This window comes from Sphaerodactylus townsendi, linkage group LG09 (genome assembly GCF_021028975.2).
Source record: "Sphaerodactylus townsendi isolate TG3544 linkage group LG09, MPM_Stown_v2.3, whole genome shotgun sequence".
Taxonomy (NCBI): Eukaryota; Metazoa; Chordata; class Lepidosauria; order Squamata; family Sphaerodactylidae; genus Sphaerodactylus; species Sphaerodactylus townsendi.
Window position 1 is genome coordinate 24383096 of NC_059433.1, and position 13372 is coordinate 24396467.

General features: G+C 43.2%; 1 protein-coding gene across 1 annotated transcript in view; it reads left to right on the forward strand.

Annotated features, from left to right (window-relative positions):
- LYRM4 (LYR motif containing 4) overlaps window positions 1–11636 on the forward strand; it is an 89688-nt gene extending 78052 nt beyond the window's left edge. Inside the window, exon 3 of the mRNA XM_048507445.1 lies at window positions 11258–11636. Coding sequence (XP_048363402.1) covers window positions 11258–11320 — 63 coding nt within the window. The 3' untranslated portion in view covers window positions 11321–11636. The remainder of the gene's footprint in view (window positions 1–11257) is intronic.
- Window positions 11637–13372: the final 1736 nt, after the last annotated feature.

The window sequence follows — 13372 nt, forward strand, 5'->3', positions numbered from 1 at the left end:
ATTCAAATAATTTAACAACCAGTTCCAGTGGTGGGAATTCAAATAATTTAACAACTGATTGTTTGCAAGCACCATTTTAACAACCACTTCTACCGAAGTGATGCGAACCTGCTGAATCCTACCACTGCTTGTGTTTCAACTCTGTCACAGCTAGTGTGGATTTGGGCCGTAACTGAGTGCTGTATACATCCCATTTCCCTTTATGAAATGTATAAACAGGTTAAGATCTTTATATGTCTCCAAGTAAAGGCTAGTGCACCCTGAGTTGGATGGCCCAGGCTAGCCCAGGCTAGCCCAGCCAATTGGCCATGCTGGCAGGGGCTGATGGGAATTGTAGTTCCTGAACATCTGGAGAGCTGCAGGTTCCCTACCCCTGGGCTAGCCTCATCAGATCTAAGAAACTAATCAGGGTCAGCCCTGGTTAGTAATTGGATGGGAGACCATCAAGGAATACCAGGGTCGCTGTGCATAGGCAGGCAATGGCAAACCACCACTGTTATTCTCTTGCCTTGAAACTCCTACTGGGCTGACATAAGTCGGCTGCAACTTGACAACACTTTAAACACACACGCACACACACACGGCTGGTGCTGTGCGAGTCTTGTGCGTAGCTATAAAAACACAGTTTTAAAGCAAATCCCTGCCTGAAAGAGCCTCACAGTCTAGACTGAGACAATGGAGAAGGCAGAAAGAAGATTTTAAGAAATAACCAGAATTAAAGCACATATATCATTACAATAACAAAGCAATGAAGGGCAAATGTGTACACTCCTGATGCAGTGCTGCATGAACAGTCCCTCATCAGTTCCACTTTGAGAAGCCCTTGCAAGGTATGCTCAGGGCAAGATTCTCTTTATCTCCAATATCATTTGCCAAGTAGCAAGACAATCCACAGGTGTCAATTTCACTAATCATGTAAGCCAGATCCAGCTTCCAGCTTGCCAAGACATAATTGCTTTTCCATGTCGGGATGCAAGCAGCAGGCAGATTGTTTAAAGACTGTGCATTAAAAGACCCGCCATGCAAGGTGGCATCTGCGTGTGTAATATTAAATTTTTAAGTTGGAGGTGATCATAATTTAGATGAAGAATATTGTCTTCAGCCAAACTCAGAAAAGCAACATGTACAACAGAGCTATAGATTTCAAAGAATCATGCAGCCGTGCAATTTGGAAAAGGTGACAGAAGATACAGGTGTAAAGCAAATCTGGAAGAAAATGGAAGCTGGCTCTCAGATGCAGATGCCTCAATTACTGCTCCTTGGGGTGGGCAGGAGAACCCCAGAGACAGCATAAGAAGAGATGGAAGCCAGCAGCAAGAAGGGAGAATGGTCAGAATCACACACTCCCTTCTGTTTTCAGCTAAAGTTTCATTATTGCAACAGTAAGCAGACACACAAACAAGATGCAAGTGATGAAAGATCAGATCGTCTCTCTATGTGAGCAAGAACCGTTAACTCGGGATTGGAGATTTCTCAGTGTCTTTAATTTTCACCTAAAAGCATCTAGGAGCAGCAGTGGCGTAGGAGGTTAAGAGCAGGTGCATTCTAATCTGGAGGAACCGGGTTTGATTCTCCGCTCTGCCGCCTGAGCTGTGGAGGCTTATCTGGGGAATTCAGATTAGCCTGTACACTCCCACACACGCCAGCTGGGTGACCTTGGGCTAGTCACAGCTTCTTGGAGCTCTCTCAGCCCCACCTACTTCACAAGGTGTTTGTTGTGAGGAGGGAAGGGCAAGGAGATTGTAAGCCCCTTTGAGTCTTCTGCGGGAGAGAAAGGGAAGATATAAATCCAAACTCTTCTTCCTCTTCCTCTTCTTCCTCTTCTTCCTCTTCTTCTTCTTCTTCTTCTTCTTCTTCTTCTTCTTCTTCTTCTTCCCCTGCCCCTGGGGCTGATTACCTTGGGCCCAGCAGTTATCAACTTCAGTAGGGGGGAAAAACAGGCAACCTGTCCTACTCACATAAAGTAAGAGTTAAAGGACTGTTTTTAAACAAACCCCGAAAGCATGAGGAAGAGAGGGGAGTTAAACCCTGTTCCCCAACACGCTTTCTTCTTGTTCTTGAAACTCTTTTCTCCTACTGTCTCTGATACCAGAAGTCAGGGAGTGGAGGAGAATGCAGTAATCCGTCAAGTGTTGCAAGATAAAGTGGGTTTAGGTTCCCTTGTCTGCCCATTCCAGTTTTGCCTAAAAATAGATTGCACTCCCTTCTCCAAGAAAGCCTTGTGAGGAATCATGCCTTCCTCGGCCTGCCGAGCCAGTAGCAATTTTAATTGCCTGAAAGTTGGAACACTCTTCCTTAGAATCCAGTTGGTGACGGACATACTCCCTGACAACTTTGTCCTAATTGGGTGGTCGAAAAAACAACAACAGTGGAAACAGAGACTAGGATTTTTCAAACTTCTGAACAAGTGTAACATGGAGTAAAGAAAATCATGCGCACCTCTCAGGCCCGAAAAGCAGAGCAGCAGAGGTATTAAGTGGTAGGTTTCATAGTTCTTGCATGGAGAGCTTCATTTCTCAATTGCACGATCTGCCTTCTGCTTGGAGCAGGGTGCGTAGGTATTCCCCAGGTACACCCACCTACACGTGGGTTGGGGGGGGGGCGTTTCAGGGTGCATATGTATGCTCTGCACATGGGTAAGGGGGCTTTCAGCAAGACATTAGGCGCAGAGCTGCATATTCATGTTTGGCTTGTATCAGAGTTCTGCATAGAGAGCTTCATATTCATGCATGGCTTGTATCTAGTAATGCTTGGCTTGTATCTAGTAATAATGGTGAAAAAATAACAACAGACCAATCCAGGGCTAGTTTATCAACTGAATTAAGTGGGGAAACTTTTATTTAGAATACAAGTGAAGACTGGGGTTTTTTTGGTGTTGGAGGGGAACATATGTGGGTGTGGAAAGCTAGCAAATCAACAAAAGGTTTAGATGAGGTTTTTCCCTGCTGTGCTAGCTTTCTAGATAAACATTCAAGAACATTTAAAAATGCTGTTTCCTATCACAGCCAATTCAGGAAAAGCCCTACCATTCGACTCTGCGGAGTGTATCATGAGTGTTCAGCTTTTCTTCCTTTTTTGAAGAGTAGAGAGCTGGATTGCTTTGGCATTTCAATAATGATAGTTGACCTTGACGGTGCTTCCATGAATGGGAAATAACCTTCACAAGCTTCAAAGCCCGAAGGAAGGTGCTCTTGGCAGCGAGAAAGGCAAATGCTAATTTCTTCTTCCACAAGAAGAGCTCTAACTTTTCTGTTCCTGGTATGCCTTCTCTTCTGTTTCAGCGTCTCCATAGAAACAGGTGACAAACCCCAAAACTGTGAAAAGGTCTTTGAGACCTCAAATGTTTCAGAGCTGACTCGTACCTCTCCAAGACTAGAGTGCTAAATGGTTTGGTTGTACTTTTGCATCTGGGTGCTCTTCCGTGTTATGTGTGGTCAGTTAGGTAAACAATATTTTTCCCATACTGGCTGCAATGGAAATGAGATTAAATGTTGCTCCAACATTTACCATTGGCAAACGCCATGAGACTTGGCAGATCCCAGCAGAACGACTGTAGAATTTCTGGTGTGCTGCTTTTGATCTAATTACAGTGAGCCAAACTTGATGCTGGCTTTACCCTCTTGAAATCCCTCTGCAGAAGTGTACCTATTAGGAAAATGCAAAATTGGTTCTCTCTTCCCACTGATAAATTGAAACGTTTAGGCAAACTTGCCAAAGCATTTCACACAATTTGTCAACATAACGATTGCAGCAAATGTAATTCTTAAAGACGAGAAGCAAACAAAAGAAGTTCTGAAATGGCATTTAAATGGGCAAGAGGGGCTCTCCAAGGACTCTTGTGGGAGGAGAAATCCCAGCACCCAGTTTTTCCCTCCCTTTCCACATTTGTTCCCTCCCCCCTTTAACTTTTCCAGCTACTGGGTGTTCTTCACTCCCCATCCACTCAAATCATTTTGGTTCACCCTCCCCGTCCGTCCGTCCGTCCGTCCGTCTGTCCATCCATCCATCCATCCATCCGTGACTTCCCCCAACTGATCCACACCTTTTAAAAGAAATTTCTACCTGTTTGCTTGAGTTGCTGGCTACTTTGAGAGGCATTTACTGTAAAAAAAAACCCAAAAATTTTTAAATCTTTTTTATACTTGTTTGCAAATCTGGGAGTTAAGTTACCCCCGGGAAGTAGAAAGATACACTCTCTAGCAAAAGGTGGCTCTTCATGTGTTTTTTTTAATTATCTCAGTGGGGCAGCAGTCACTGTTAGATATAATTATCCTGGTAATTGGCAGATAATGATATTAAATGGTTAATTATCTGATTGCATTCAGAGCCTGATAATTGCAGACATCAGTTTGTCCTGCTTTCTAGGTACCTAAACTGTCTAGACTCGAGGTATTGTTGCCGGCTCCAGGTGAGGCCTGGAGATCTCCTGGAATCCCAGCTGATCTCCAGACTGAAGAGATCGGTTCCCCTGGAGGAAAAGGTCACTTTGGAGGGTGGGCACCAGGGCATTATGCCCTGCTAAGGTCCCTCCCAACCCCAAGTTCCACCCTCCACAGGCAAGTAAAAAACATGATTTGTGCATGATTTGTCTTCCTAATCATAACAGCTGCATGTATAGATCCCCATTTCCCCTTTCTTCTGTGTCTTGTTTCTGGGCTTTCTAAGGCACGTCCTCCTTAGGAAAGGCCCTCTTATCCACTTAATTTATGTTTCCCCAGACAGTGAATAAGAAAAAGATTAAAACAAACGTGTGTGTGTGTGTGTGTGTGTGTGTGTGTGTGTGTGTGTGTGTGTGTGTGTGTGTGTGTGTGTGTGTGTGTGTGTGTGTGTGTACACACGCACACCATCTCCCCCCTCCCCACTTTGACCCTGATCCAACTCAAATATCGTAACAAAACAAATCACTTGGCTGACTGATACCACTCATCTATAATAATGAAAGAATCCTCTTGTCCATCTATGCATCCATTTGTGGCGGGCATAACTTATTGTAGAATAAAACTGGAAATCTCAAAAGGAGATGGTTGTGGGGATTCCAGGGCCCAAAATGAAAGGGATTCGAATATTCTGACCCAGGTATTTTTGCTGTTTTTCCTCCATGCGATTTGCAGTGAAAGTTAAGTTCTAACATCTCCTTATTTATTACCACTAAGGCAGATTAACATTCTATTATCATACATATAAAGGGGAGGGGAGCATAGTTTTCTATTTCGACAGATTGCGGGAAAATACCAACACCCCCTGTCTGTTTATAATACCAACAAACTTCTAACTGTATTGTATTATAAATGTTCTGAAAAGGAAATATAAAAACTTCTTCAAAATGCAATTAAGTCCATCTTGCAGTTTTTGATCATTATTCGAATCAGTCCGGCCTGATGAAACCAGATCACATATTAAGCAGCAGTGGGTTTCTTGCAGTTTTGCAGCTGCTGAGAAAACACACATGCCAGCGCCAGCAATGAGAGAGCTTATTACTACGTATATTTACATTGGTGGATTTTATTTTCTGAAAGCAAAAAAGCATTAATAATAATAAAATACTGGGTAAGAGATCAGCCTCTGTTTGCTCGCCAAGTGAAGATAAAACGGCCTGTCTTCACAGCTCCAATCACCCAGGGGGAAAAAAATTACAATTTGCAGAGTTCCCTGGCTCTCTGCACAGCTGATCAGCTGATCTGGACTTTTTAAAAAAGAGACCAACAATTTTTGAACATCTGATCTGTCGGCTTCTGCCAAAATAATAAGAAGGGGATGTTGTGTTCTAGGTAATGTGTACATAAGGTTTGTCTCCCTGATTCCTTCATTCAGCATGTAGCACGAAACCTCACCTGAAAACAAAGGTAAAATCCATTAAGCAGTGGCTTCCTGAAGTGTCCCAGCACTGAAGGCACAAATGGAACAGAAGCCTGTGCATGTCCTTGATTTCTGGTTTCTTTAAAAAAATATGTTCTAGTAATATTCTACAAGATGTAGGTTCAGGTGTAGTTCCATGTTTTCAGCAGCGACTGGAATTTATACAATACTTGCGTCACTGGACTAGAACCTTTGTCCCTGTTATGTTAGCTTGTTTGGTTTGATCTTGTGCAGGAAAGCTCTTGCTCTCCAATATTCTTTGGGATTATCCCTCAGAAATCTAGCCCTGCTATATACCTGGAACAACTTGTTAATTACAATTGCAGATGGGTCATGACTAGAGCAAGGTGTAACTCTTTTCCGTCAGTACATCTTCAAGGTCGCTTCTCTAGTATTCCACAAAATGTAAAGCGTTGTAATGTCGATTTTTGTCCTGATACAACTATTGATACACTTTCTCTATATTCTGCTTCATTGTTCAAAATACAACAACATCAGAACTGATTTGAGAACTGTATTACCAACAGGATTTATGCCCCTTTCTGATAAAATAAAAATGGCTAAGCTTCTAAATAACTCTAATGTTGAGAATCCTCTGGAAGCTGTTTGCTATATTTTTTTACTTTCTGTGCTATTACTGCAAGTTGCGCAATAATGATCTTATTGTATTTGAAATTCTTGACACCGGTTTTATGCCTAATAAAGGATTTGGATTTGGACATTGTGCAGGGGTTTCTGTTTGTTTGTTTTTTAATGTTCTGCTTGAGATCCCAAAACCACTGTTAGTCAAAGAAGATAGTACCGACACAGACTGACCGATCCGCTGACATGGAACGGGGCAGCTTCTTATATTCACAACTACAGAATCAGCCTCATACTACATAACTGGGCCTTTTGAGAACTTGTACGAGATTATCCTCACCACTTCCCTTGATGATTCTAAACTCCACAGAGAAAACTGCTATTTCCTTTCTCAGAGCAATGATGGCAATCATTCTTAGCATCTGATTGGAATGCAGTCAGTGAGGGAACTGTATGGAACTGTGGGAAAATACAGCACAGGGGAATCCTGAGGTACCGCTACTCGATTCACTTAAGAGGGGGAAATTGCCTTCTGAAATAATTTGAATTAAAGTGTCTGGAGTAGCATGGCATTTTCACCTCAGTAACTCCTATAGAAGCACCTAATTCCCTTTGCCTTTATTTGAATGTAAGGTTGTGGACAGTGTGGTGCCCTCACCCCCCCCCCCAAAAAAACCCCTCTCTGATCATTCATGTCTTCACCGATGTGAAAATACACAAATGAGACAAAAATGTTCCAGATGACATTCATAGCAAAGGGGCAAGGTTGTGCGCCATGTGGTGAGGGGATCATAATGTAAATGGTAATGCTGTTCCCTTTAAAAAGCAGCAGTAAGTTGCGCTGACTAATTAGTAGACATTACGTTAAAGCCTCTCATTAATAATTAAAACACTGTTAGCGAGCCAAATCCAGGTCCCACATATCCGGACTATATTATATGAGCAGAGCCCATAATTTTACTGCAGAAATTGTTTTCTTGAAAAAGATGATCCCCAGACCCAAGTTAGGGGTGTAACCAGAGGTGGGATCCAACCAGTTCTCACCACTTCTCTAGAAGTGGTTACTATTTTTTTCTGAGTGCCGAGGAGGGGTTACTAAAGCAACCTCCCTGCCCAATAGGGACTGGAGAGGTGCGTGTGTGCGGTGGCGCCACTGTTTGAATCCCACCACCGTCGGAACCTGTTATTAAAATTTTTGGATCCCACCACTGGGTGCTTAACCTTGGAAGTACCGATCACGCAGGCGTACGCAATGAAGAAGACTTCAGGCGCCAGCGATATCCTCCGGTGGAAAGAAGCCAGCGGCTAATCTGCCGTGCTCTGGTCCCTGGCACCTTTTATTAGGGTTTTTTTGGGGGGGGGAGGGGGGTTGAAGTGGCGGCGGGGAGAATATTGGAGCAATACGCGCATGAATCATAGGGAGACTCGTGTCACGTGCGGGAGGAAGCGGCGTTCCCTGTGTGGGCCTAATCCATACCTGGGGGTATGCACCTTTTATCCCTTTGTCCAGGACACCTGGTGACCCATGAGTCATGGGGGTCTTGTGATCAGTGAGTCTGCTTGCCCAGAGGGAAACAGATGGCGCAGGCATTCCCGTGCACTTTCTGAGACCCCACAAGGCTCGCTGGCTCACCCCAACAGTAACTTTTTAAATTTTTAAACAATAAGGGTTCATTTTCAGTATTTACACAAATGCACGACTAGATTTTTTTTGTTCACAGGCGTGCCATGAAACAGAGAGGGTCATGTTATATTCACATATAAGTTTCAATCATGTCCAATAATGTTTTTTGTGTATTACATTTTAAGTGGGTAATCTTACATTCAAGGTCACCTTTGTTTAGACTAGAGTAAATACGGTACCATTTGCATATTTCTGAAAATATTTAAATGTCTTCCAAGTGTTGGTAACTTGGTTACCTGTGCATTCCAGAATTGTTTTTGACCACAGAATGTGTGCTTTCCAGTGCTGGCTTTCCCTATTCACACCAGAAAATGTGAATAATATTTTTTTCTTAAACAAAAATCAGCAACCATAGCAGGTAATAAAAACATATGTGGACTAGATACATAATGAGTGGGTAATAAAAGATTTTAAAAATGTGTTAAACGGTAGCTTTAGTAGCTTACATGGTCTTGTCTGCACCAAATGGCATTCATTAAAGATTGAATAGTTATACTCCCGTATTGTTCTCACCACACAGAACTCAGGAGTCTCTACATTGAACCTCATATTAAGTCGTGTCTTTCCTCTTCTGACCAAGACAAGCTACGTCTGCTTTTGAATGACTGCTGCACTAAAAGAACTGCAGACGTAGCAAAGATTTTGGCAACAGCTTTGTCAACAACTGCGCACTCCTGTTGATCACCTAATAACCTTTTATTGTTGTTATTGTTAGTCTGATTGTTGTTTTATCCTATGCCTAATAAAGGGAATGAATGAATGAACAAACAAACAAACAAACAGCCTAGACCCCATAACTGCAAGATCTGATGAAATCAATTTACTGTTACAAAACTGAATTATTTCCATTTTAGCCTATTACCAGTGGTGGGATTCAAAAATTTTAGTAACAGGTTCCAATGGTGGTGGGATTCAAACAGTGGCCAATGGGGCTGGGCAGGGCATGACGGGGGCGTGGCCAGACATTCCGGGGGTGAGGCATTCCTGGGCGAACCTGTGGCAAGGATGCAGGGATCGCGCGTCCCGGGTGCAGTTCCCCTTCGCCCCGCCTCTAGATTCAAATAATGACTTTTTAAAGCAGGGGTCTTCAAACTATGGCCCCCCAGATGTTCATGAACTACAATTCCCATCAGCCCTGCCACTTGGCCATGCTGGCAGGGGCTGATGGGAATTGTAGTCCATGAACATCTGGAGGGCCATAGTTTGAAGACCCCTGGTTTAAAGTATTAAAAAAGCAATATACCGAAAGGTAGTGTATTATTTCTTTCTTATATAATTATATTGATTGATTTTAAATAATAATATAAGTAAGGAGAGAAACCAAAAACTGTTTACAATTGTTAACATATTACAAACATATCTAATTGACTATCTCTCAACCCCCCCAACTAAAACATCCCTATATTGCCTCCCTCCTTCCCATATTTCCCTCCCTCCCTACTTTCTCCTTCTCCTTCAGATTCCTATAACTACTTTATCTATTCCACTTGAAAGAAAACTAACAGAGATCCAAAATCCTTAATCTAAAAGAGTAGCTTAAACTCCTCTCTTTCCAATATAAATTTCAAGGGGAAAAAAGAAAATGAAAAATCTTTACCTATAATACTTTCCCAACCTTTATACCAATGAACAAAAAAAATAGAATTACTATATATTGTATTATTTCATACAGTTCATACACACGTGGGGGGTGCCATGGGGGGGCCACAGGGGGGATTTTGCATCCCTCACTTGACGAGATTTTTTGTACCCAGGGACAGAGTTTATCCCCTTGTCCCTAGTGGAGTTAATCATTAATAACCAGTTCTCCGAACTGAGAAAATTTTAGTAACCGGTTCTACCGAATAGGTGCGAATAGGCTGCTTCCCACCTCTGTCTATTACATTCTGGTACCTGTCAAAATAGTTCATAGGCTTTTGTGGACTTAGTGCTGGATGCTGTGGAAATGGCAAATTTACTTGCAGGGAGAACTACTCTTACTTTAAGGGACTTTAATCTTCCCCGATAACGAATCCCTTTGGTAGCTTATGTCACAGTGGCTGGAGTATTAGCTTTGGATGCTTGGGGCCCACATTCAGATCGACAGTCAGCTGTGAAGCTTATAAGGAGGCTTTGAGGATGGGTGTCCTTTTCGGCACAACCGTCTTAACATTGTTGTATTGTAAAAAAACACCGTGGAGTAGCTGCCAGAAAACTGGTAGTAAGCGTGAATCAGGGTGTTCATTCAGTAAAGCTGAACCGGGGGGGGGGGGGGGATAACTTTTTAAACTGTAGCTGGTGATCCTGATCCCAAAAAGATGAAAAAATTCAACTATTTTCCAGGATCATTTTGGGATCACAGGTTACAGCAGTAGGAAGAAGATAAACTCCTTTTAAAGGGGAAAAAAGTATCAGCACATTCAGGCTGAACTCTGCAGCACTTTAAAGTTTAAATTCTCCCTTCCTTCTGCTCCATTATAGCCTATAAGAAATATTTCCAGGGCTCTGGAGAACTGTGGGGTTTTTTTTTAAAGGTAGAGGCACCAAATTTGCAAAAAGAAATTGCTGATGACTCTCCTTAGAAATGCCTACAAGTTTGGTAAAGATTGGGTCAGGCGGTCCAATTTTATGAGGCTTCATTTTCCTTCTGTTGAAAACAATGGATGGGTGGGAGTACCCTCTTTGAGGGCCCATAAAGTTGGAGCCCTGACACAATCCTTACCAAACTTAGCAGTTCTTCTAAGGAGAGTCACCAGCAGCTATGCTGAAAATTTGGTGCCTCTACCTTAAAAAACAGAGGCAATTCCCCAATGGCTATAACCAGCAAGGGTTTTGGGAGGAGGGATTAAAAACTCTCACTCACTCACTCACTCACTCACTCACTCACTCACACTCTCTCTCTCTCTCTCTCTCTCTCTCTCTCTCTCCCTCTCTCACTAAAATCAGGTCCAATATACCTGGAACAGAATTTTCCCCATAAAATTTTCTGAGTGACAAATGGGCCTTCCTCTTTCATCCAAAGCTGTCCCAAATTACCACCTCATAGTTGAGCCATCTGTGGCAGGTTTCTGTCAGTGGTCAGCTAACTGATTATGCAAGACTGCATTTCTGTGAAAAAGAGATGGAAGTGTAAAATATGTTTTCCTGTAATTTCAGGTCACGATTGGACAACTCTATTCAGCACAGAAGCTTGTTATTGAGTGCCCAGAAAACCTCTGACCCGAAGGCTCGTTGTCCTGCAGCGGCGCTGGATTAGCTTCAGTATTCTGCGATACGCACAGATTTTTATTTGAACATATTACGTTCTCAACATATGTTTAAGCTGTCTTGTCTAACTAGATCCCTGAACTGGTTGCTGCATGCTGTAACAACCTCAGGGGTCTAGAATTTATTTTAATTGTGCATTATTAAGCTCAATAGGCCACTGAGACGACGTGTACAAATTATGTTCTTTAGTATCACTGCTTGCTAATATCTTTGTACACACTCACGCTGTCAGTTCTCTTGGCAATAAAATTCCACAATCCAAGCCTAACTATCGTCTTGCCTGCTTCTGAAAAGGTTCTATAAGCAGCCCAGCATGCTTCGCGCACCATTTGACAGTGAAATCTCCAAAATCATTTAAAACTGTGTAAGGTAAAGGTAAGTTCACAGTTATTCAGCAGACTTGTCAGCATGGAAATTGTTTAATTAAAAGAAACTCAGAGGTTAGGATCCAGCAAGGTTCTCCGAGAGTGGGTTTACTGAAATTATTTTAGTATTGTGCGAGAGGGTTAATAATTAGTGATTTTGCCATGTGATTTTTGCCTTAGTTACGCCCCTCCTCTCAGCAGTAGCGCACAGAACTTGAAGCAGTCTAGCAGGAGGTGCACTGGCGTGTGTGGCAGCCTGTAAGCCTCGCGTGCATTCGGTATTCCCGCACCGGGAGTTTGGCAGTGGCACGAGTCCTTTGCCACAGCCTACTGCCAGGAATGTCCGCCCAGAATTCCCGGCCCGCGCCCTGTTGTGACCGCCCAGCCCCATTTGGCACCTCTACATACAGTTTGCCAGATCCACCACCATGGGAACCTGTTACTAAAATTTTTGGATCCCACCACTGGTTGAACTCAAGAACAAGATTTTAGCTATTTTCATTGTAAGTAAACAGTTGTAAGAAATCTCAGGAATGAATTCCTGTGAATGGAGGGCAGATCTTTCCAGTTTTGCTATATCCCAAGGGCTTCTTCTGAAACCATCCCCTCCCCTCATCACACACACACAGCACGCCAAACAATTAATGTCTGTGGCTAGGAGAGCCTCATTAGAAAATCCCACAAGAGTCTCCAATGAGAAAGGGGGGAGAACAGACAAAACTGTTCCCCTCCCCCACTTCTTTCATTAGTGGAAGCTCTGCTGGTGAAGCAGAAGATGGGATCAGTTTCATTTCTCCTCGCAGCACCCCCTACCCCCATATTCTGTGGCGTAGTGGTTAAGAGCAGATGTACTCTAATCTGGAGGAACCGGGTTTGATTCCCTGCTCCGCCACCTGAGCTGTGGAGGTTTGTCTGGGGAATTCAGTTTAGCCTGTACACTCCAACACACGCCAGCTGGGTGACTTTGGGCTAGTCACAGTTCGTCAGAGCTCCCTCAGCCCCACCTACCTCACAGGGTGTTTGTTGTGAGGGGGGAAGGGCAAGGAGGTTGTAAGCCCCTTTGAGTCTCCTACAAGAGAGAAAGGGGGGATATAAATCCAACTCTTCTTCTTCTTCTTGAAAGGGATTTTATGTTATTCTGTGACTATTTCAGTTATTTACTATTTCAAAACTTGTTCAATGCAGACACAGAACCACTTCAGCCATCACAAGCCTGCATAAGTTAGCAGTGACCACTAGCTCAGGTAAATTTGAAAGGTTAACACCACTGAAAGGTTAACACCACTTTCCATCTTCTACAGCACTGGTGTCAAACTCGTGGCCCTCCAGATGTTATGGACTACAGTTCCCATCATCCCCTGCTGGTATGGCTAATTGCTCATGCTAGCAGGGGATGATGGGAACTGCTCAGTCAACATCTGAAGAACCACCAGCTACCTATCTGGCTCCCAACCTTCCCTTCCTAGCCAAAGGGAGACGAAGGCGATGCCGCTACCATCTACTCAATCTTTGTTTTATCTTGAAAAATTGACTCTTCCTTGGTTCCCTTCCTTGTTCGTTTAAGCATGGGATGCTACTGTCTTTACCAAAACTTCCATTCCAGTAAACCATGTTTTCTGAAACGAGCCATTGGGCCCTA